The sequence below is a fragment of the Botrytis deweyae genome, assembly GCF_014898535.1.
Source record: "Botrytis deweyae strain B1 chromosome Unknown BDEW_022, whole genome shotgun sequence".
In the NCBI taxonomy this organism is placed as follows: domain Eukaryota; kingdom Fungi; phylum Ascomycota; class Leotiomycetes; order Helotiales; family Sclerotiniaceae; genus Botrytis; species Botrytis deweyae.
Window position 1 is genome coordinate 188,187 of NW_024066229.1, and position 20,957 is coordinate 209,143.

The 20,957-nt window shown below is 40.0% G+C and overlaps 5 protein-coding genes across 5 annotated transcripts; 4 read left to right on the forward strand and 1 right to left on the reverse strand.

Moving 5' to 3' along the window:
• Nucleotides 1-455: 455 nt before the first annotated feature.
• EAE98_008419 (uncharacterized protein) lies at nt 456-2,026 on the forward strand (the record flags this gene model as incomplete). The annotated part of the gene is made up of 2 exons (XM_038956042.1): nt 456-1,597; nt 1,660-2,026. 2 exons carry the CDS (start codon nt 456-458, stop codon nt 2,024-2,026), a joined length of 1,509 nt encoding a protein of 502 aa, XP_038807501.1.
• Nucleotides 2,027-4,966: 2,940 nt separating this feature from the next.
• EAE98_008420 (uncharacterized protein) lies at nt 4,967-7,971 on the reverse strand (the record flags this gene model as incomplete). The annotated part of the gene is made up of 4 exons (XM_038956043.1): nt 4,967-7,395; nt 7,450-7,500; nt 7,569-7,891; nt 7,964-7,971. The coding sequence occupies 4 exons, from the start codon at nt 7,969-7,971 to the stop codon at nt 4,967-4,969; spliced, it is 2,811 nt and encodes a 936-aa protein (XP_038807502.1).
• Nucleotides 7,972-14,031: 6,060 nt separating this feature from the next.
• On the forward strand, nt 14,032-15,767 carry EAE98_008421 (uncharacterized protein; the record flags this gene model as incomplete). Its single annotated transcript, XM_038956044.1, has 3 exons — nt 14,032-14,049; nt 14,108-14,753; nt 14,812-15,767. The coding sequence occupies 3 exons, from the start codon at nt 14,032-14,034 to the stop codon at nt 15,765-15,767; spliced, it is 1,620 nt and encodes a 539-aa protein (XP_038807503.1).
• Nucleotides 15,768-17,335: 1,568 nt separating this feature from the next.
• Nucleotides 17,336-17,803, forward strand: EAE98_008422 (uncharacterized protein; the record flags this gene model as incomplete). The annotated part of the gene is made up of 1 exon (XM_038956045.1): nt 17,336-17,803. The coding sequence occupies one exon, from the start codon at nt 17,336-17,338 to the stop codon at nt 17,801-17,803; it is 468 nt and encodes a 155-aa protein (XP_038807504.1).
• Nucleotides 17,804-19,529: 1,726 nt separating this feature from the next.
• Nucleotides 19,530-20,441, forward strand: EAE98_008423 (uncharacterized protein; the record flags this gene model as incomplete). The annotated part of the gene is made up of 1 exon (XM_038956046.1): nt 19,530-20,441. The coding sequence occupies one exon, from the start codon at nt 19,530-19,532 to the stop codon at nt 20,439-20,441; it is 912 nt and encodes a 303-aa protein (XP_038807505.1).
• Nucleotides 20,442-20,957: the final 516 nt, after the last annotated feature.

A 20,957-nucleotide genomic window follows, 5' to 3' on the forward strand; every position in this document is an offset into this window, starting at 1 on the left:
TCTTTCTCCATATTCTTCTAGAAAAAAACCCATTGTTACCAATACAAATATCAGGAATTGATCAAGGATTATATTAATGCCAAATCATACATCAATTTCGAAACACCACGTTCTATACCACGTTCTGCACCACGTTATCGAATGTGTACATACGCTACTGTCATGTCATGTTAATATCTACCACCGGAATCGACCGTTTTTAATAACTTGATTGTTATTACTTTTTTCCCCAGAGATTTCTTTTGGATACTATACCTCCTCAACAGGTTTTGAATACACCTCATTCACATACCTATATTCATTCAACTATACTTATTGTCAATTCACTATATCGAATCTACATTGCCACCGTTTTGGTCTTGGATCATTCCACTATCAATACTATCCATACTATTCAGATACCCTCTACACCAAATCTACCTTACTTTTCGCAAGTAACTCAACCCATTTTCAAAATGCCAGACTACATGCGAAGATATACTACCGATCACAGTACGAGTAGTAGAGGTTCCCGTCAGAGTGATGAATCCTCTCGAGAATCTCATAGTACAGCACCAACTTCCATATACAACAGTCCTCGACCATCAATTCATCAATATCAACCCGAGAGACCTATCTATTACCACAAAGAGTCTATAGATTTATCTCCCAGCGACATGTCACCCATAGATTATCCTCGCTCATCCCAAGAAACATATGCATCCACATCTGCATCCCAAGAAGATCTCTATGATGAACCCGAAAGCTATGATCCAGAATATGACGTCCCGGAATATAAAACCGTGGTTAAAAGTAATCTGAGACCATCCACTGCTCATGATTTCGCCCGATATTTCCCTTCCACCAAACGTCTTTACATCCGTCATGATGATACTTCATATGATGGAAATATGAATCTTCGCGTCGACACCGAAGATGGTCATGGTCAAGATAAAGAAATCATCCAACTCTTTCATCTGCGCATGCACGATCTCAAGAATCGCGAATTCAGTCTCCGTCGCTACGAACGCTCAAGTGGTCGCGAAGTATGTCACTCGAGTCGCAAATACGCTAAACCCACTGAGAGAAGACCTTCTGTCTTGACCCGTTCCGTCAGTAGCGCCTTTGCAAGTATACGCAAACCCAGCATTTCTCGACAAAACTCGACAACTTCACCCACCAAGCCCATGGGAGGAGTTCAAAGACACGATAGCGGATACGCATCGAATTCCGAATCTGACTCTGATGTCGAAGCATTCATGGCTTCGAAAAAAGCAGCCGCCTCTTCCATCCCTACCAATACAACGAAACTTGAATTCTCAAATTATGCGCAAATCGAAGTTAAGCGTCGAGGCGCAAAATCGCAAAAGAGATATGAGTTTGAATATTGGGGATACTCATATTCATGGAAACGAGTAGTGGAGAAAGATGGCGAGGGAAAAGCAATTTCGTATCATTTGTTCAAAGGAGATTCTAGTAATGCAGTAGCGCATATCGTACCGGAATTGCGATCGAGAGATCAGATTCGAGAGGAGGAATTGGTGGGGGGTTGGGTCCCACCGTGTCAAATGTGGATTAGTGAGAAGAGTGTCTTGGAAAAGGTTACGGATGTTGCTGAGTAAGTTTTCTCCCTCCGATCAAATCACATCAAAACATCATAAATCTAACCCATAACCCTAGCGTCATTATCTCAACTGGCCTCATAGCCCTCGTCGACGATAGCATCAAGAGACACTTCCAACCTAAACCCACTTCTTCCCATTGCAATTCCCACTCCAACTCCTACACCACATCTACATCCCCACACATAACCACATCCACACCCCCTCATCCCCATTCCCAAGCCCTCTCTTCCCGCTCATCACCCCGCACCCTCCCTCTCCCTCCCCTCAACATGAATCTCGAATTCGTCGGTCCCCGCGCCATGGTCGAACACATGTTCAAGAGACGCAACTCGGGGGGCTCGAGTAAATCGAAAGAATACGAGGAGAAGAGAAAACATTCTCCATTGAGATATGCACAAGGTGCGGGGTTGGGAAGAGTGTAATGCAAGGAAAATATGATATCGACAGTTTTTATAAATACAGATGCAAATGCGAATACAGATTTGGGAATCACAGTACCGGCCCGGGGTTTAGGTTTCTGGGTGGGTTCTTGGGGTTTGGTTTGGTTTGGGGTTGTTTTCTATCCTTTGGTTTGGGAGGTGGGAATAGGGATTTGGATATGGATGTGGATGTATTGAACTTTTTTTTTATGATTTTTTTTCTTTCTCTAAATATTCTTTTCGTGGAGGATTTATGATTATGATTATGATGATTTGGTCTTGGATTGGTCTTGGATTGGAATGGAATGGATGGGATGGGATGGGATGGGATGAATAGGATACGAAAGGATGGAATCTCAAGAAACGGGAAAGGAAGAAACAAACTAGTGATGATGGGATGAATAGGATAGGATAGGATAGGATGGGGTGGGATACCTATCAGGTATATAGTACATATATGTATGAATGATAATATTCGATAAAGATAATAAATATCATAGGAATGAATGAATAATGAATAATATATGAATGATATTAAATTATTTATTTATTCATTTGCCTCTCCTTCAAATGATTCTCTCTTCTTAGTAATTATATCCTATCTCATCTTATTTTCAGTCGATTATACCTTCTATATACTAATATGAAAATTCCAAATCACAGCTTCGTGTTTTCTTCTTATCCCCTAGAGTGCTAGAGATGGGCTCCGTCGCGTAACAGGGATCTTATCAACCAATTAAACTATTAGGATTTCTTGAATTTGATTCAATATTTATATTTATTCTTTAATATAAAAGTCAATCAATATTTTTCTATATCAAATTTCGAGTATTATTATATATACTAATTTCAATCTTTAGTTTTTTTTTTCAATTATAAAAAATCTAAATTTGAAATCAATATTTATATTATACATAGTATAACTAAAAATTATTAAAATATTTATTCTATTCAATAAGACTTTATTATTCAAGGTATATTACCACACATCATTTTCGGAGCCCATCTCTAACACTCTAGGGGATAGTTATAGTTATAGATAAATATCTATCTATCTATCTATAACTATATTTCGATTTTTAATTTTTTTTAACTCAATTTTATTTAATCTAACTAAGTCGATTTAACTTATTAAATTAAATATATTATATATATATATTATATATCTATTTTATTTATAGCTGTATATATACTAACTATTATTAACTAAACCTTATTTATTTATTTATTTTCATTTCAAAAATTATTATATTAATCTATTTTCAAATCCTAAAATCTTTACAATTTATAAATAAAATTCTTTTGATTTTAAAATATAAAATTATTTATATAAATTTTCAATATAATAAAATATAATATAATTTTAATATTTTTTAATTTTTTAATAATTTAAAAAAACAAAATTTTATTATTAAATTTTATAAGATTAAATAAAATAAAATAAAATATTAAAAAAATTATTTTTTTATATTTATTTATTTATTTTATTTTATTAATTAATTAACAAATAAATCTAATTATATTTAAAATGTTTTTTTTAATTAATAAAATATTTTTTTTTAAAAAAAATCATTTTTATTTATTTTTATTTATTTTTATTTATTTTTATTTATTTTTATTTATTTTTATTTATTTTTATTTATTTTTATTTATTTTTATTCATTTTTATTCATTTTTTTTATTTTTTTTTTTTATTTTTTTATTTTTTTTTTTTAATTTTTTTTATATAAAAAATTATATAAAATAAATCAATTAATATAAAAAAATATAAAAAAATATATATATATATTATATTATATTTTATAAAAAAGAAATTTATAAATATAAATAATAAATTTTAATATTAAAATATAAAAATACATTTCGATTAATAATAATTAATACTTATTATATCTATTTACTAATTAAAATAAATATCTATTCAAATTAACTCTTTTTTATATCTTTCTTTTCTTCTTTCTACTTTTCAATTAATATACTATTACTATTACTATTACTATTACTATTACTATTACTATTACTAGTTACTATTACTATTACTAGTACTATTACTATTACTATTACTACTATTACTATTACTATCACTATTACTATCACAATTACTATACGAAAACATCGAATCAAGAATTAACCCTTATCACTATACCCTATAAGTAAGATAGAAAAGAGCATAGATACAAAATCAAAAGGCAGAGATAAAGAAATGAGATAGAAAGAAAAATAAAAATGTATTATGTATCTTCTTCCTCTTCCTCCTCCTCTTCCTCCTCCTCTCCCTTTTCATCCCCCCCTCTCCCCTCTTCATCCCTTGATTCTACTATTTGATCCCTCCACCATCCACACATCCACCCTCCACACATCAATCTTCCATCCCTACTTCCCCCCTCCCTCCCCTCCCATCCAAACAACTACCTAACTAATATATAGCGATCGAAGAAACACACACACATACACACACCCATAAATATGCACGCCTATACCCCATAAAAATCAGAAAAAAATCCCACTATACCTCATTTCACTCTCCATTTCACACCCTTTCCACATCAATCCCCCTTCACATCCCCAATAAAAATCCAAAAGAGGAAGAAGATAACTCTCACAAAATAAGCTATCATTATCATTGCCATTGCCAGTATGTCATAATAAACCTAAAAACCTCAAACCTGATAATCAGAAGAAGAAAAAAAACACAATACTAAAATCGCAAAAGATATTTTTTATAACGCTCAATCAACACAATCCTATTTCACTCCCCCCCAAAATGAATCCCACGTAACCCAATATAGTAAAATCAACTCAATTCATACCAATCAAACTCCCACTCCTCCATTCCTTCAAAATAAGGAAATGTGTCAATGAGGAGACTTCTCATTCATTAATCTATCCATTGATGCAATCCCTAGTGAACCTTTCATTTCAATGCTCAACTACCGCACACCATTAATTCCAAGCACCAGGATGTCTCTCAACGACTTGAACCCAACTATTCTGAGGCTGCGCTCCAAATTGTGGAACATTCCAAGGTTGAGATACATCATTAAATGATTGTGTAAAGTTTTCCATGGTGTTTGTATTCATTGAAATACTTTCCAAATCATCAATCCATGCATCAAAAGGTAAGATGCTAGCATTCGGATCTCTATTCCATCCTGCTTGAGTGACTGGCGGTGCCATATTATGAGGTTGATGAGCCATTGGAGGATGATATTGCCCCATTTGCTGGATTTGATTATAACTTTGAGCTTGTCCTTGATTGCTATAGGGAGAATTGATACTTGATGCTGAATCACCATTCCCTGGACTAATCAAGCTAGGTGGATTCGAGTTTTGATTAGGACTTGGTTGATAAGCTCCATTTGGTATATAAGGTCCACCGGGACCTTGTTGCATCTCCATGCTCATATTGTTATTTGAGGCATTGATTGGTGCCCAATTGGAAGGTGGTCTTGATCCACTTCCTTCGACACCTTGCATTGGCTCGCCATTAGGATTGTTAGGAGCCGTAGTGGAACCAAGATCGCTGGTGCTGCATCGAGAGTTGCGATTTGGATAATCATCAGAATGAGAATCACCTCCAGCAGTATCTTCCAGGGTACCAAATTCCTTCAAGTCTTTCTCGAAAACCTTCCACTCATCCAATCCACCACCTTTCCATGAAACATCTTTCTTGTATCGCTTGAATTCATTCTTCACCACTTTATAATATTTCATCATCTGTTCGATTCTTTTATGGTAAGCTTTAGCCATGGTTAACCTTGGCACCATATCTTTCAGAATCTTGATGGGTAAAGCGGATCGACTTTCACCCATATAATCGTTGGGATCCATTTGTGGGAAGTGAACAGAGTAAACACCTGTAAACGCTGAATGGAAAAGAGCGAATACAAATAACGGCGATTCTGGCAAAGCATTATTGTCCTGACACGTTCTCATAATATCAACAATATCTCGGGCCGATGAGAAAAGTGAGTCGGCACTCTGTTCCCAAAATCCTTCGGGTATGTCAAATTTCTCCTTGGGAAATGTTGGTTCATCCAAAGGACCTGAAGGCTTATCAGCTCGAAGAGGAATGAAAGGTATATATTCTCTGTGGAGCATGATTCGACACAAGGAGACAAGAGTATGCAAACTTGCATACGTCGTAGCATTTCGTTTTTCCAAATGTGCATTCAGGTTGTCCTCGGAAAAGGTAAGGTTCTCTGGCAAGGCGCTATAGAAATCTTCCAATTCATGTGAAAGTTTGTAGAATTGTGTTGATTCATCCCATGGTGGTAGGGTTTCAGTTCGGCGACCTCCATGAAGACTCCACTTTGAAAGTTTACCCCAAATTTCAACCAAACGACAATACCTGCTGAGGACTCCACCTTCTTGAATTTTGACATTTGACAAGGTAGCTTTCTCAAAATCTCGATTCAAGTAACCAGTTTGGACCGATTGAGTGAACAAGAATTGATCATCAGAACACGGTAATTGTACTCGGAGAGTATCCGACTCAACCATCGTCGGTCTAGCCTTTCCAGCGGAAAGCATCCGATCCATGATAAAGCAACTCCAAAATGTACGTCTCCTAACTTCCTTCTCAATCGCAGTATCACGTGCTGGACTCTTGTTCACCTCTGGTCGGTAAGAACTTGCGGTGGTTACCGTTTCAGGCTTGAACGTTCTAGCCGATGGATCATCCTCGTAGGGTAGACCCATTGCTTGTGCGAGTCTGGTCGCAATACCTACGTACACCCAAGCGCTAAGGCCTCTTGTTTGACCCCACTCATAAAGACCAAGCATCAAGAGTGCCTGGATCCTTTCGGTGGTAGGAGTGCTGAGATCTTTACCCGCAGCTCCAAAAATGGTCGAGGTTAAAGCGGTTGCGTAGTAATCGCTTGCAGCCAATGGGTCATTTGGTCGAGGGGAATTTGCCGGTGCATGATATGCGACTAACTCGGGATGGAATCGGGCAGTCAGAGTAAGTACACCTAGCAATAAAATCTTGGCATCTTGAAAGGCGGGCATGTCGGGGAGTGAAGTAGGGTCTCGTGGATGCGATGCTTGACGCATGCGATTTCGAAATGATGGAGGGTGCAGGAAAGGCATCTCGGTTGAGAAGTTCAACTTGAATATGTCATAGACCTCATCCCAAACCTTTCGTGTTAATATTGTAGCCTCCAAAGGTTCTTCTCCTTGCCGTTGACTATTTCTGCGACCGGAATCTTCATGCTTTCGAACTCTCTTCTTACTATCACTTTCCCCTTCCACCTTTATTCCCATGGGTGGATCGGTTCTCTTGGGCGTAGAAGCTGCGGCACTTGGATATGTACATTCTCGGTTCGAGGACTCACACGCCCTGCATATGGAATTGACACCATTGTTGACACCTGGGCTTGAAATTAGTTCAGGTCCCCAAGAGATGTGACATGGACTTCACTTACACTTTACCTTGCTCCGTCTACATCGTGCGCAAGCTATACTAGATCGTACCACTTCACACCAAATAAATCAGCATGACCATATCTTTTTTACAAACAGCACAAGTTCACCATCAACTTACTCTTTGCCGGCTTCTTCTCCTCTATCCCACTTCGGCCACCACCACTACCATCATCAGCCCCTAAACCGCTGGCGCCCAATGCGCCGGGGCTGGTAGCTCCGACAGACGTTATGTTGGGCCGATGTTGCTTTGGTGAAGCGGGATGAAGATACGTTGGGTCGTTCGCAGAGGAGAAGGCTTCGGCGTGTGAACGTTTGGGACTAGATGATCGCGAAACACCAACTGCCGAATCCGAGTCAGGTGGTGCAGAAGGCGATAGTATCGCGGCGAGAGAGTGAGGTGAGGGAATGTTTGCGGTTGGGGGGGTCCCTTGAGACCCTGAACTTGTCGGTCGAAGGAGAATTTTAATATTATTTCTTAAAGTGGCCTAGAAAGAAAGCCCGAAATCCAGTTACTTTCTCATTCAGGAGAAGAAAGATTGGAGGGATGGCTGGGTTGGTGCAGAATTGGTGGGAGGGTGCTTGGTAGCCCTTCAGAGTTGTAATCGTCCACGCTGTAATGAGTATCGCTGGTGTGACGGCGAAGCGAATGCCGCAGATGCAATGCGAGTTTCCGGTTCAAGGAATACAAAGTAACTTTGACATCAACGATTGGACAATTAAAAGGAAGAATATAGGGATATATTGATTGATTTGTTTGGAAGAAGAGAAGGAAGGAGAAAAGAGGGAATCGAAATGATCGAATGAAGAAATATAAAATTTAATCTGGATTGTATTTATGAAATATTGTGATGAGTATTTTGGAATTTGGCTGGGGGTTTACACAATAATATGTAGTAGGGTGGATGGGTGTGTAGTTGGTTGGTTGGTTGATTGATTGATTGACTGATTGACTGATTTGATTGATTTGATCGATCGGTCCAAAGTTTGAATGATTTATTATGGGTGATGGTTGATTTCGATGTTGTTGAGGTTTTGTCCTTGAATATTGTTGTCTTGTGGTACTTTTGTAAGTCGATGGGTATTTATGGAGGTTGAGAGTATAATCGTTCGTCGTGAGTGGTAAGTGGTAAGTGGTGAGCAGTGAGGGGTGAGTAGTTAGTAGTGAGTGCACAATAAGATATGTGTGTCGTGGCTGTCGTCGTTGTTGGTATCCTTCTCGCTCTCTCTCTCTCTCTCTCTCTCGCTCTCTTTCTTTCCAATTCACGGATGAGGACGGGATGTGAAGGATGAAGCGAAACACGAGGAAGCTTTGATTTTCGGTCGGTGGATGATTCGTGTGGGAGGTGTGGGAAGCGTGGGTGATCGGAGTGAAGGGAACTTTCTTGCTTGAAGATGTGGATCTTTTTTTGGGCTGGATTTGCGGGAACCTGGCGAAGCTGGGACGGAAAGGAAAGGAAGATTATGGGTGATGACTGATGAGAATGGTTCAAGAGCCGTAGGTAGGGGTACGAATGGCGGAAGGGAAAGGGTATGAATGGCGGAACGGTTGAAGTTAAAAGATTGTACGATGGATGGATGATGGATGGATGATATATGTTGGAATAATAGTAATTGGTCAAGAAGTCAAGAACCGGACAAATAGTACGTACACCGAGTAATGAGGATGTATGAGTGAATGAATGATTTTGGGGTTTTATTTCAAGTAAGACAAGATGATGGATTGAATGATTGAATAAGACTGATATGATAAAGTTGATAGGTTGATAGATAGATTGATTGATAGATTGTTGAATTGAATTGAATTGTATTGTACTGAATTGTATTGTCTTGTATTGAATTATTACCAGATATTCCAAGGTTGTATTAACTCTCACATCAATCCATCGACTCTCTTCTTCCCGTAAAGGATTCTCCCAAGTGCGAGTCGGGTTGAAAAGAATGGAGAGCGTTGCAATACGGACGGGAAGATATGGAACCGAGAAATGCTAAGTAGGTAGGTACAATAGCTATGTATGTGTGGTCATTCGAGTAATTCCCTTCTTTCTTTTCTCTGTAATCTTCTTCGAGTCCTCGTCGTCGTCGCTGTCTTTTATTTTCCTTTGGTCGATATGTATTGATAATCCTCGGTCGGTAGATATCTTACCTCATCTCATCCCTTGGACTATCTTTTGATGGCATTCGGCATTCAGTATGCAGTCTGTACCATTCACCACATACCCATACCCACACCGGCACAATACGATTATCGTCAGAATGATCACTGCGAGGTGGAGCCCTGGAATCGCAAGAAAGATCCGAGCCAAATGCAACGGACAAGGCGATCTCGGCCGGAGAAAAGAGAGAAAAGTGGTCGTAAGAGGAAAGAGGAAAAGGTGCAAAGGTGGTTTGTCATCCGATTATGGGATGGAAAATGATTGGAATCGGCTTTTGGGGGGGGGGGGGTGGGAATGATTATCGGCCGAGAGGTACTAGGTAGGTAGGTGGAGAGGAGAGAAGAACGGAATTATCTGATGGTGGAAATATATATATAAAGAGTAGCAATTTGAATGAATATTTAGTAACTGATTTAATAACATAAATAATAGATCTACGGAGTACTCGAGTAATAGCTGGTTTATTATTCAGTCAAGGTGTATTTATCTATTAGTAGAAAAGAGCGAGTGATAGATCCATTGATTACCTACTCGAGTAATTGAATTCAATCAAGTCTTATTTATTACTCATTATAAGATGTCAGCCATATAATAGTATTATAATAGTACTCAACAAAAGTTACTCAAAATGTACCTCCTTCAAATATCTACATGTAGTTCGATAATCATAACAGTACAAATCTCTCCCCAATAGATATATATAAAAAACAATACCCTTCCACTTCCCTCTTTATTGCATGAACATCTATATTATCTGTAGAACTTCATATGTAATGACTACCTAGGTAGGTAGATATTAGATATTTAGAGATCTTTCATATCGGGTTATATAGGTAGGTATCTATTTCAATTTCATTATCTTGTCTTTCTTATTATCTTCCCTTCCCTTTCCTATTATCTTCCCTTCCCTTCCCTATCATCTTCATCTTCCTCTTCCTCTCCCTCTCCCTCTCCCTCTCCCCTTCTTTTCTTCAATCCAAACCTCACTACTCTCTCTACATGAAGAAATACACCTACCTATTCAATCCATCTTCCTCTCGCCCTCCAAAAGAAAAGTAAAAAAGAACTTTTCCATCTGAGCAAGAAGACGCCCATACAATAAATAACCTTATATATCCTACAACCCCTCCGCTTCCAATCTAAAATAGCTACCTATGCACCCTACAGATCATGCAATATATCGAGTTCTTTTCTCTCATCTTCACTCTTATGCAATATAATATATAACATAAACCATACACCATATCGTGCTCCAAACTTCCCCGCCTCGACATAATCTTACATACATGAATCAAACCCCTCCATTCTTCTTTTGCTATCGGATCTTCCTCTACACAAGATATCCTGACCCAGGTGAGGGGTGAATCTGAGGGTTCGACTCTATTTGGTTAAACTATTGACGAATAATATGGTCCATTACAGTACCTACCTATCATGATATCGTATCGTATCGTACAAGTATTTGAAATATTTATTATTAGTATGAGTCGGTAGGTAAAGTTACTAGGTAGTTATTTATTATACTATACAGGAGTCTAGACTACCTAGACTAATCATAATAAATCCCAGATCTCCTCTCGCAGAGTCGCAGTGAACGAATCATCTGGGGTTAGTGATATATAATGTGCTCACGAATCACGAGTCAATAGATATCCTAGTTATATTATGAATAGGTAGGGTAGATACATTTCACCTCCTTATGTATCGTAGGAGTAGCCACTTTACGATAACCTTATTCACTTTGTAAAAAGAAATTCAGATGCGGGGAATCCACATCCAGATCATTCATCGTTTGGACTCGAGATTCGAGAACCCCTACTTGCTTGTACTACCGTACTCACTACTTACTTTGCACTACATAGATATTCGACTTGCGTATCATATATACCTACCTAGTACATGGATGAAAGTATTCGGGATTGAGAATACTTTTGAGTGACGGGAAATATCGATAGGTTACGATGCTTTATTACTAAAAGTATCCATGTGTGATGTTGATATGTCAGTTTGTTTAACCTTATCAAAGTCTATCTATCTATCATGTTCTATCCCGTGAGATATGGGATACGATACTACCTAGTAGGTATCTTGAACCATTTGAGCTATCATTTACTCGTAGAAGGATACATAACCTGATGAGGAGCTTCAAATATATACCTAGGTTAGGTATACTATAATCATAATATGTAATTAATTCATCCTTCATCCTCCATGCTTTCTTTCACTCCACACTACAACCATCTGCCGTTCAACTTCTTACATACATACATACATACATACATATACATAAGGATCTCAACCCATGATTCGAACACTCTCGCTTTACAATCCTTACAATCCTAGATATTGTATTGTATTCACCCGGATCATCAGATTCCCACTGAAAAATCTCCTCCACATACCCAGTAGGTAATAATAACCTGGAAGTGTTCAATACTGACCACTCGACTCGATTCGATACGTCGTGTTAATGTGTGGTATCACATACGTACAGTGAGTGAACACCGGAAGTATTAAAGCGTAGTGTACAGTACATAGCCAACCAACCCACCTACCTACCTCTTCTCTTGCATATCTACTTGCATTCACAGCTGCTGTCAAAACAACATAACATGTAACTTGATGTAAGTATGTATGTAAGTATGTATGTAAGTATGTATGTATGTATGTATGTATGTATGTAAGCCCCAAGCCTCGAGACTCGAGAACCTTCCGCGGGAGAATCCGTCTCCTTCTGGCTAAGATATCACACGGCAATCAGCAACCCATGTGCACGCATCGAAATAGCATCTCCCTACTCGTACTATATTCCCCATCCCATTCACGCATGTCAGTTAATAGTTAATAGCATCGCATGCATAATATTCGTGGTGGTACCCCGCCCATCCAAGACCCCACTGCAAAACATACCTGATACCTCCCTCTTCCGAAGTACGCAGTCCCAGTAAGAACACCATCGAGAATCCTCGCCCATCTCGTGAAATACCAAGACTATTGAGTAACTCACCACTTCATCCGTGCGTATACTTGTACATACCTCCAGAGTACATGGAATCTAATACCTGTCTCGCCCGTCTTGTAACCTAGTACCCCATTCGGGGTTTCCATCCTCTCCACATCATGGAGACACCAGATATCTCGATTCTCGAGTCCTCCCTCCCTCTCCTTTCCCGGATGAGATAGGTACGCAGGGATAAATAAATGAATCGCTTTGGCTTTGGTCCCCGTTCTCTACCTCTTCCTGGAATAATTCTCCTATATCCCGCTGCGTTGCGTCGGGAAAGAATGGTGAATCGAAGAAGAAATGGACGAAAATATCTGGCGTCGATGCCTGTCCTGAATGTCACTCCCGCTCAATTCTGGATGGTGGGGTGAGGACGCTTTGATGTGTATGCTATGGCTGGGCTGGGCTGGCTTTTGAGAAAAGAAATCATATCCTTCGAGTATCATGGAATTCTCAACAAACAAACAACATGATGTGAAGAATGAGAATATATATTAATAAATCAGTTTCTTAAAAAGAATCCATATCATAGTAATGAATCGATGACCATTAGATAGGTACCTATATCATGAAGAGGGCTTTTGTACTATCCATACACCAAACTCACAAAATTACTGGATTGAGCTACGCTGCTTCCCACCCATCACCCACATGGATGTTTCTTTTTCCATCATGGATGTCAGATTTTAAACCATTTTGAGGGAGGAGTAGGTAGCTCAGCCACTTTTTCAGCCATACATGACTATCGAATCCTTTATCAAGATTTGAGATTTGGTGCGAGGGGAGCTGTAAATCCAAGATTCTATCTAAGTCTCGACTCTGGTTTAATTCTTGCAAGATAAGGGGGACAATGTGTGATATTATATTATGTATTTGAACATCTCACAACCTGGAATCACTCGATATTTCATTACAAGTACCAATGCTTTACCGAGAATAACCTTCATCGAATGGAAATTGGAAGCCTTTGATGATGATCTCTCGCCTCAGCCACTCTCCTCATTCACCGCAACTGGGCACCTGGGCACCTCCAGAAAGGAGGGGCAATGCTAAACGCCCTGATTTTAATATTCCTTGTACGTCATCGCCATTGGCTCTGTTGCATGTTCTCTTGGCTACCACCAAACGGTTTTGAAGCGCGTAAGATCTTTGAATAACCGCCCTCCTTAAGAGTGGTGATGAGATTTCATTCTACCAGAAAGTTAAGTTGATTTTGTGTTCATCTTCTTCTTCATCGCTTTCTTCACCTTCATCGCTTTCTTCTCATTGGAATCCCCCACTGTACAAGGGTTTGTTGATTGCAAAGATACGATATTTTGGTAGATAGGATAGAGACTATTGATCCTGCATTATTTACATTTACAAACGGCACGGATTTTCTGAGAAGTAGATATCCTACAGTTTCGCTCATACAAGAAATCAAAATGGCATCGGGACATAATGTAATACCTCTTTAATCATTTCTCTCATTTCCCATTCGCAGATTCTAATATCTCATAGGATCCTAAGCTTCTCTATGCCATCAATGGTATAAATGCATATCATATCGAAAATGGCAAAGAAGAATCCCTCACACCGAATGGTCCTCAAACCCTCTCCCTCCTAATGGTCCCTACCTCTTCCCCCTTCTCCGGTCTCTCAATCGCAGATCCCCAATCCCAAACCCCCGAAGAAGACTTCTACCTCCATCTCCACCTACCTCCCGAGCTCGATCTTCCCCTCCCCGCCACCACTCAAATCTATCACCAACCACCCAGCAGCTATCTCATTCCCCGATGGGACTTGGGACCCGACAGTGGCGTCTTTACCAAAATCGAATTCCCCATCGTAGGAGCGTCGAAAATCAATCAGGATGATGTCGATACTTTTGAAACCATCTTGGCACAGTGTACAGCTTTCCTAGAGCGTGCACCCCCTCCACAATCTTCTCGTCCGAAGAAAGAAAAGGCGAAATCTACAAAAGAACCCTTGCCTGCGTATAATCCGTCGGATTTTGCCCCAGGAGAAGCTTATGTTTCGGGAAGTGCAAGTTCTCATGCGGGGGGACAGATTGTGTTGGTGGATGAGGAAAATGGGAGTGTGGTTGGTGAGTTGGGAGAAGGATTTCATGTCGTTGAAGATGCGAAAATGAAACCGGGTTCGAAAGGTATGTATATCGTTCCAACCATTTCATTTTACACTTCTTTTCCTAACAACCTCGATAGATCCAGTCGAAATCACTCTTCCCCAAGATGGCTCCCTCAACATTGGTGTCGCTCCCGCATCTCCCGCTTACCTCGAAATGGCCATGCACCCCGCCTACAAATCCTCCAACCTCGTCTCGACCGCCGCGATGGCCTCCCGTCTCATCGTAACAACCTCCAGCTATGTTTCCAAAACCCTTACATCTCAAGCCGACAGCTACACTTCCAAATCCGCACCCACCACCAAACCCATGACTTTTACTCCCACCACTCACGCTCACATTCGTCGAGTCCACACCTTTACCGAAGGCGCCGCTGGCCTCTCTGCCAAAACCGTCGGACAGGTCACGAAATACGCACAAAACATCGGGGCCACGCTCGCAAAACGTAACCAGAAAGCTCATCGCGGCATCGGTCCAGATGGCAAGCCGGTGGATAATTACAAACCCGGCATTCTCAATAAATCCATGATGGCTTTCTCGACCATCGCCGATGGCATTGATCAGGCGGGTCGCAATCTCCTGGCTTCGACGTCGACCGCGGCAACGACGGTGGTGGAACATAAGTATGGACCGGAAGCGGGGAATATCTCTCGGAATATCGGCGGCGGAGTCATGAATGTGGGATTGGTTTATATTGATGCGACGGGGGTGAGTCGGAGAGCGATTGTGAAGAGCGTGGCGAAGGGAATGGTGGTGGGGAAGGTGAGAGGAGGCGGGGATTTGATTGTTGGGGGTGGGGATGGAGGGGCGGCGATTACCCAGGGAAATGCTTCGCAGGGTGGGAGCGGGAGTGGGAGTGAAAGTGTGACGTCTAGTGAGAAGGGGAGGAAGAATGCCGGAGAGGCGATTATGAGTGGTGGGAGTGGGAGTGGGAGGGTTTCGCCTGAGGTGCTGGGGTTTGGGAGAAGTGCGAGTTCGGTGAAGTTGGGGGTGGAAGAGAGTTTGAGTGGTCAGAATGTGGGGGGGAAACGATAGGGTGAGAGGGTGGATTGGGGATGGGGGATGGGGGGAGATGGAGGGGTTTGTTTGGTGGAAGAGGCTAGCTTAGTCGAGGTATTGGAGAGGGGATAGGGGAGAGGGGATAGGGGATGCGGGGTTGGTGAGGGATAGATGGTTAGTTTGGTTTAGCTTGTTTTAGTTTGGTTTAGTTCAGTTTCGTTCAGTTGGGCAGTACAGTAGCGGTCGCGGTCGGTCTCGCTAGGATGTAGGTATCTGGTGGGGAGAATAGGGGGGGGGGGGGGGAGGGGAGGGGGGGTGGAATAGAGAATAGGAATAGGAATAGGAATAGGAATGCAGTGGTCATTACCTAAGATATGATTGATATTGATAGGGTTGGCTGGTGGTAATGCCGGTATGAAATTTCATGAGTTGTTTGGTTATGATGGGATGGGATGGGATATGATGGGATATGATGGGATATGATGGGATATGATGGGATGGGATGGGTTGGGATGGGATGGGAGGGGATATGAAATGAAATGATATGAAATGATATGATTTTGAGATTTTATGAGATTTTATGATTATAATTATGAATGAGATTTTATGTTTATTTGTGGGTTTATAATAGGGATGGTGATAATAGTGATTTGATTTGAAGTAGTGAGTGATATGTGGTTTGATTTAATTTGATGGTGATGAAGGTGATGATGGTGATGAAGGTAATAAAATAAAATAAAATAAAAAAGTTATAAGATTCTGTAATTATATATCTAGGTATCTAGTTTATTGACTTTTATAATTTGATAATAGTTTAACAATGTGATAATAGTTTAATAATGTGATAATAGTAAAGGAAAGTAAAATATAGAATATAGGATACAAGATCTGAGATGGAAGTTGTGGGATGTAAAGTATAAGGTATGAGGTATAAAGTGTAGGATATAAATATAATAAAGTTTTCATTTTATCTAGTATTAGAAATATACTTTAAATGTATATATATATATATATATAGTATGATGATGGATATTAGATATCTCTGAGAAGTGATCTTAGATTGAATGGGAAGAATGTTGAGCGAAAATTGAAGAGATGAGGAGGATGAGGATGAGGATGAGGATGAGGATGGATAGTTACTTGTGGATGAATGAGCTGAGGGAATGGGGTGTGGATGTGAATAGTAATGGGGAGTAAATGATTGCTTGGTTGATGGAATGTTTGCATAGCTAGGTAGGTAGGTGAAGTCACTAGGAGGTAGATGAGAAACGTTTGTCGCTTGTCAGTAGGTAGGTATGATCATCATATGAAAATGCAAGCGCTCACTGACTCCCTAACCTATCTAGTAATAGTATATCACAAGACCTCAAAGTTCACACGATGATCAATTCGTATGATTGTGTAGTATAAAGATCTCTTATAACTCCAAGTAGGTTCCTAGTAAAATTTATTTATGTATTCTCAATAACCCTCACAGCTAGTTCTCTTTTCTTTTGAATCTGGAAAAGATCATACAAACTAGGTGATTCTATCACTTCCATCTTTAATTGTTTCTTTTTCTCCTTTCATCGAACTCACAATGTCAAATTTTTTCTACACATCTGATGCCGCGTTACGGGGCACCCGGATCCCAAGAATTTCGAATTCTTCGGGTCGAGATCAAGGAGGGTAAGGAAAATGGAAATGAAAATCAAAAGGCTTGGGAACAGATTAAAATACAGGTAGATACTCTAGCAGATTTGATGACGAAGATTAGAGAGGAGGTTGAGGTGAGTTTAGAGGGGGTGAGGGGGAAATTGAATGGGGTGGAGGAGATTTTGGGGATGGTGGAGAGTTTGTGTAGGGGTGCGTTGGGTGAGGAGTTTGAGGGGAGAAAGGAAGATGGGAAGGGTGAGTGGGGTGAGGGGGGTGAGGGGGGTGAGGGGGGTGAGGGGGATGAGGGGGATGAGGGGGATGGGGAAACGGGAATGCGGGTGGGATGGCGGAGACAGTGGATATGGGGAATTTATGAGGAGGAGGAGGAGGATATGGATGATGAGGAGGAGATGGAGATGGGGTATTGGATAAGTTGATCACTTTGAGTGGTGTTGTAAGAAAGAAAGAGAGGCAGGTGAGATGGGAGTGGGTTTTGAAATCTACAAGATATTAACGAGATGACATCAGAAAGTGTTTCAAATTTCTTAAAACGAGATGAAAATTATACAATGAATCATGATAGATTGATTGTTTCATTGCGGATTGCTAAAAGAGTAATAAGAAGGAAGCTATCATTGTCGTTTTGAAAACAGATCATTTCAATTTCTTTCATAATGATTACCTAGTGAAGATGATTACACGATATGCTAAGCTGTTTATTTAATCGCCTTGGAACTCTTTCTCGCTATCTTGCTGACAAGAGAGTCATGAGAGATTGTGGGAGGATGATAATAATTTTCTTATTCCAGGAGCGAAGTCAAGCACAGTGTGAGTGAGATCACACGGTAGTTACGAGGCACTCGCTAAAAAGTAAAAGAAACTTGAGGATGGAGGGTTTGATTGTCTGGAAATGGCTCAGTGACTCATTTACCAGTAATTCCACCGTGGTCTCTTGAAATTTATAGTACCTATAAACTTTCATTATTATTCATATCTTGATTCGTTGTATCATCAGCTCGACTTCAGCCCTTTCCATACATCTTCCGTGATTCCCTGATGTTTTTTGAATCTCCTTCAGATAGCAGTATCGATGCCTCGCTCATAGTTTGTTGCTTCAAAGTTTGTGAAGTTATGTGTTTATAACCTTTTGTTTAGTAGCTCGCCGTTTATTTTCTGTAAGCGACGCACCTTTCTTCTATTAGGAGTGAAATACTCCTTCAGAATAGAACCCTGTTCTAGTGCATGAATTTTTTAATCATAAACGCTTCATAAATCCTCATTTGTTCCTTCTGCATTATAATATTGGTTCTTAGATCAATACTTTGATGACAATATAGTGTTCAGTTGTAGATTGCAATTGACAATTGATGAATTGTGAGGATGGTGACTTTAGCGAGCCCGAAAATGTGAGTTACTTCGACTTCAATCATTACGTATTTCACGTATAGTAAGCTTTGATTTCATGCTCTTGATATTATAGTACGAGAAAAGAGTAATCACTTAATGTCACCAATTAGTTAGGTATATACTTGGTGAAAGCACATTTAGGCGCATCGCATAGTCAGCGTAGCATAGCTATAGGTAGACTGAATCGATGATGAATTTACCACTACTATTACATGGTGAAATAGAGACATGTAAATTCAATGGCACGAAGTAGCCATTGACTTCACAAGCGTTTGAGAAGAGAAGATCTAACCTCATAACACAACTATCATCCATACGTCTAGGTAGTGGCTCAAGTCGCGCCTTCTTATGTGATTTCCTGTCCACTCGCTCTTGTCGTGCCTTCCCCCTCTATTTACTCCATCTCGTGAAAGATCAAAGTAAACAAGGATAAAGACTATATTGAATCCTGTTGTTGTATACTTCGTGCATAGTACATACTCCATTCATAGTGTATACTTCACTTCATATTTCTGTTATTATAAACTTCACCCATAGTATACCGCTAGTATTGTCTTGAAATCATTATCACTAAGTGTAAGCTCATTATTCACTTTACATCGATAGACAATCATCTACTCAGTAAGGTATGTTAGTTTATACTACATCACATTCAAGAATAGCGCTGAGATACCCATATAGCCAGAAGATACGTTGCTAATCATCACCTCAACCCTCAATAAATTAAGTGATACATCTAACCAAAGCCATCCGAACATGTCGAAGGGTCTGGGAAATGTCCCGAATCGCCTAGGCTTGAATTATGGGAATAAAGCAAGTAAAGTAAAAAAACCTTCGTCATCACCTTTTCAGAGGATGCAAGATAAGATCAAGGGGTTGGAGCGACGTTTAGAGGAGCAATGCAATCAAAATGAGAAGAAAGAAGATAAGGTCAAGGAGTTGGAGCGACGTTTAGAGGAGCAATGCAATCAAAATGAGAAGAAGCAAGAGAAGATCAGGGAGTTGGAACAACGTTTGGAGGAGCAATACAATAAAAATGGGGAAATTCAAAATACGACCAATGAGTTGGAACGAGTTTTAGAAGAGCAATACAATCAAAATGAGAAGAAAGAAGATAAGATCAAGGAGTTGGAACGAGTTTTAGAAGAGCAATACAATCAAAATGAGAAGATGCAAGATAAGATCAAGGAGTTGGAACAACGTCCAAAGGAGCAACACAAGCAAAATAAGAAGATACAAGATAAGGTTGAGGAATTGGAACGACGTTTAAAGGAACAAGACAATCAAAATAAGAAGATACAAGATAAGGTTGAGGAATTGGAACGACGTTTAAAGGAACAAAACGATCGAAATGAGACGATGCAGAAGACCCGAGATCAGAAATTCGAGTACTACAATGGTCAAACAGAGAAGCTGGATGAATCGGTCCAAAAATTGACCACTTGGACATCGCAGTTAAAGGATCGTATTGATGAAGAGATTCAAAGGCAGGATCGAGAAACTGAGGCCCTGAATACAATGCAGAATGTCCAGCATACGATGCAAAAGGTCCTTGCCACTGTCATGGAACAGCAGCATAAGCATATATCGGACACGATTGCGTTTCAAACTCGGCTACCAGATATTATACGAGGAGAATTAGCTATTCAAAAAGCGTTCAATCCATAGCCACTACTCGACAGAGACCCAAATTTATACGCCAAACCCACCTAGCATGAACAGGACGGTGCGAAAAATTCCGAAAAGACTGAGACAAGGACGAAAGCAGTGGTGGAGTAAAAGAATGCACAAGAATAGTGATGGATTGAGCGTGGAGAGACGAAGTTGTAAGGAAGTCAATTCTATTTGTATTCACCATTGATTGTTCCAAAGAATCCAGAGCAGTGTGAGGAGAGAACAATGGTTCTCAGACTTCACTTTACAATTCACTTCATTCTGGGATACAGCTCTCAATAGACTAGGTAGTGGATAAACAATTAAGAATTAAAATTACGATTCAATCAGCCGTAACTTTTAAAAAGAATCGCTTCTTTTGAATTCCCTGTGCTGAGCTACTCATTGTTATGATTTGATTGTTCGCGAATATTTCAACCCTTGAAAATACACACACAACACAACAAGAACCAATTACCAAGTATGAGTGGCTACAACAATTACCAACACAATCCTGGCGGAGCAGGTAGA